Source organism: Cynara cardunculus, unplaced genomic scaffold (assembly GCF_001531365.2).
Source record: "Cynara cardunculus var. scolymus isolate 2C unplaced genomic scaffold, CcrdV1 Un_Scaffold_1820, whole genome shotgun sequence".
Classification (NCBI taxonomy): Eukaryota; Viridiplantae; Streptophyta; class Magnoliopsida; order Asterales; family Asteraceae; genus Cynara; species Cynara cardunculus.
In genome coordinates, this window is record NW_020200885.1 from 87,772 (window position 1) to 91,943 (window position 4,172).

Here is a 4,172-nt window from a genome sequence, read left to right on the forward strand (position 1 = left end):
TATTTATTCATATTTTAATATTTCTTTTATAATATTTCATCATATTATTTTAATTAATATAAATATTAATAATATTTAAATTATTTTACATATACGTTAAAAGACAAAAAAAATATTCAAAAAAAGGGATATTAATGGCAGGGCCCAAAAAATAAACATAAAATCTTTTGATTCTCCTTCTTCTACAACAATACGAGAGTTTTTTTAGGTTAAAATAATTTAAGTGACAATTTTTTAAAGATCTCAATCATTTAATTATTCAAAAAAATGCAACGAATTAATCATTCAACGTAAAAAAAAGTTCAACAATTTATTCAATAAAAAAAATTCGAGAATTTAATATTTCAAAATTGAACAGTTTTTTTAATTTTCCGAATTTTTTTTCTTATTTAAATGCAATACAAATGGTTTTTATAAATATCTTATTGATTAAAATAACTAATTAATCATTAAAATTAACCTTTGGATTAAACTATTTTAGGTTTTTTAAAATAATTACGATGAGACTTTAATACAATACATATATGTAATATAATAGTAAATATATACATATATATATATATATATATAAGTGAAGATAATAAAATAATAATAATAATAATAATATAAATAAAAAATATTATATAATATGTGTAAAATGTACACGAAGAGTACATATATAATTACTAGAAGGGTACTCGCACAATACAGCGAGATAAATCTTGATTTTAATGTTTCGTCTTTTTTTTTGTCTTGGTTAATGTTAATTATTACGCTTTTATGTGGTTTTGATAAAGCGATAATGTTTTTATTTTTGAATAAAATATAAATATGAATATATCATAAAAAATTGAAAAAATGATGTTCATATTAGTACCAAACTAACTGTTTAAAATTTCTCATTTTTTTGTGTATTTCTTTAATTCATTTTTTATTTTTCGTTTAATAATATTTTTTATAAAGATAATAATCAAGTATTTTGTTAGAAGTCAATTGTTATCCTAATTATATTTTAGATTTTTTATATTTAAAATGAGATATTATTCTATATTTAATTATTTTAGCCTTATTTAAATGGTAAGAGCAAAATATTTAAGTACTTTTCTTTAAACCAAATGAAGAAATGGAACAAAATTCATTTTTTAATCCATTCAAATCCTACAAATCAAAAGTATGATTAGATTTCAATTAATGGTACAAATTAAAAAAAATAAGTATAGATTATTAATATATACAAAATCTTTGGGTTTTTAAAATAAGGCAAATTGCATAAAAAAAAAATAACGTACTTTAACTTGACTTCTATTTTGGGTAACGTATTTTCAAAATTTTTATTTTGGTATCTAAGATGCAAAGTTTTATACATTTAAGTATCCGGATAACCGGTTGAAAACTAATTTTAGATTAAAAAAATCAATATCACTAACCACATCAATAAATAATTCAATTTACCCTCTATGATATTTATATTTTACCTTAATTAGATACTAAGAACAAAATATTTGAAACCTCTATAATTATCATCCCCAAATCACTCAAATAAACACAAATTTTTGAAATTTCTAGAAATCTTATCTTGATTCATTTCCAAGAAACTAAAAATCCTTAAAATAAAATTCCCCTTCGGGCCACGAAGGTTCAAATACGGTGACTCCGGGTTATCTGTAAAGCATGTGGTCGTCCTAGGATTAGTCGGGTCACATAGGAATAGGAAGTCGGATATATTCAGGTTAATAAAAAAAAATCCCTAAAATACATTTAAAACTATTAATTCCGTTTTTATTTTACATCCAAATATTAATTACATTTTTGAATTTTAGTCGCTATCTTTTCTATTTTTCGTAGAAATTATCCAATGGCAAAAGGGATCGTATGTATCTTGTAAATCTTTAATCTAAGATACATTTATGGTGTTCCCGTATTTGTTTATTTACAGCGCTTTCGTGTTTACTGATTCAACAAAACCTTAATCTCTCTCTCTCTCTCTCCCTCTAAACGATGAGCAATTCATCGCAGTCAACATCTCCCAAGAAGGTTCGATTCCAACATCCAGAAATCAACTGGTTAACATCCAACAAATCGTCACTTTATGGTAAACCCTACAAGATACTTGTAACCCTTAACTACATATGTCTCTTCGTTGGTTCCGTTTCTTCGTCACTTCTCTTGAAATTTTACTTCAACCATAAAGGATCCAATCTATGGCTCTCCACCTGGGTCCAATCCGCCGGTTTCCCCCTTCTCCTCCTCCCCATATACCTCCCTTACCACCTCCATTGTTTCCGGCCAAAAGAAGCTAATAAACGAAGAAAACCCTTCTCCAGTTTTGACATCAAACTCTTGAGTTTATCGTTTGGAGTGGGGTTGATGTTGGGGGTCAGTAACCTTTGCTTTTCATGGGGGAGTTCATATCTTCCCCTTTCTACTTGGTCACTTGTTTTGTCTTCCCAACTCGCCTTCACCCTCCTCCTTTCGATCCTCATTGTCAAGCAAAAGATTACGTTTTTGAATGTTAATTGTGTCATTCTTCTGACGTTGGGTTGTGTGCTTTTGGCCATGAATTCCAGTGGTGATCGGCCGGAAGGATTGACAAGAGAAAAATACCTCATCGGATTCTTAACCACAGTCTGTGCAGGTCTCTTGTTCGCGCTCTACCTTCCGCTGATGGAAAAGATTTACCGGAAGGTGGATTGTTACGCAATGGTGATGGAAATGCAGTTTTTGATGGAGTTGACTGCAACCGCACTTGCCACGGCGGGAATGGCGGTGGCCGGAGGTTTTAAAGAGATGAGACACGAGAGCGATGAGGTGTTCGATCTGGGACCCACCAGGTATTGGTTGACAGTGGGATTCAACGTTGTGACGTGGCAGCTGAGTTTTATGGGTGCGGCGGGGATGGTGTTTCTGACGACGTCGTTGACGGGAGGGATATGCATGACGGCGTTGATGGCGATGAATGTTTTGGGTGGGGTGGTGGTTTACGGCGATGATTTTAAGGGGCCAAAGGTGGTGTCGACGGTGCTGTGTTTATGGGGGTTTTGTTCGTATGTGTATGGGATGTATGTGAAGATGAAAGACGACAACAATGGAGGTGATCGGGATGATGAAAACCAAGCAGCAGCAGCAGCAACAATTGATGGAGTTTTCTGAAATTGTAACGGCTAATCACCACTGAAAGACGGTGGCGGTTATTAAAAAAAAACCAGTTGTTTATTTATTTAATTGTAAAACAAAAGAAAGTTAATGCAATTATTTTTTTTTTTTTTATTAATCTGTATATCCAACCCGTTATGCGAGTCGATGTTCTGCTTTACAGATAGCCCAGAATCATTGCATTTGAACATACGAGATCACAAATATGCAATTATCTTTTTGTTAACAAGATGTTGAAATTTATGTTTGAGTGAAATAATAATTACCAGTTGTTGTTAAACTGCGTCGTGTTGACCCTCCAAAATTCGATAAGAATACAAAAAGATATATGGGATATGAAATTAAATAATTATAAAAAATTTATATTTTAATTGAAATTCTATGGTAATTTAAATATTTTATATTTAAAAATAAAAAAGATGATTTAATGATGATAAAAATTATTTAAAGATAATGATGAGGTAGGTTGTTATATTTGAACAATACTAGAAGGATACACGTATAATGCATTGAGACACATTTTGATTTTGATGTCTCATTTTATTGTTTATTTATACCAATATAATACGGTTTTATGTGATTTTCAGAAACGATAATGTTTTATTTTTTTATTGAAAAAACTATATCGATATTAGTATCAAATTAACTATTTAAAATTTTTTGTTTTGTGTAATTTTTTTAATTCAATTTCTTTATTATAATTCAATTTAACGTAACGAAGTAATTAAATTTATGTTTAATAATATAATTTATTTAAAAATAATAATTAAATATTTTGTTAGAACTTAATGATTATTTTAATTATATTTTAAATTTTCTATATTTAAAATGGATATTTATCATGTATTTGATTATGTTTATCTGCATGTAGTTACACGAATTTAAAAATGAAGCATCAATAAGGGGGTGTTTGGGATTGCTTATGAAAGCTGTTTTTTAACTTATTACAGTCTGGCACCGGTGATAAGCTGTTTTCTAGTGTTTGTATAAGAAAAAAAACTGTTTATACCGGTACCAAACCGGTAATAAGCTGTTTTTGA

At 29.2% G+C, this 4,172-nt stretch overlaps 1 protein-coding gene across 1 annotated transcript; it reads left to right on the forward strand.

The window, feature by feature from the left end:
- The first annotated feature begins 1,977 nt into the window (after positions 1 to 1,977).
- Positions 1,978 to 3,129, forward strand: LOC112502728 (probable purine permease 4). The gene has a single exon (XM_025106718.1). It carries the CDS (start codon positions 1,978 to 1,980, stop codon positions 3,127 to 3,129), a length of 1,152 nt encoding a protein of 383 aa, XP_024962486.1.
- Positions 3,130 to 4,172: the final 1,043 nt, after the last annotated feature.

What these genes read in the sequence shown, in the direction of transcription:
- LOC112502728 (XM_025106718.1), top strand. Translation starts at nt 1,978, where the DNA reads ATGAGCAATTCATCGCAGTCAACATCTCCCAAGAAGGTTCGATTCCAA.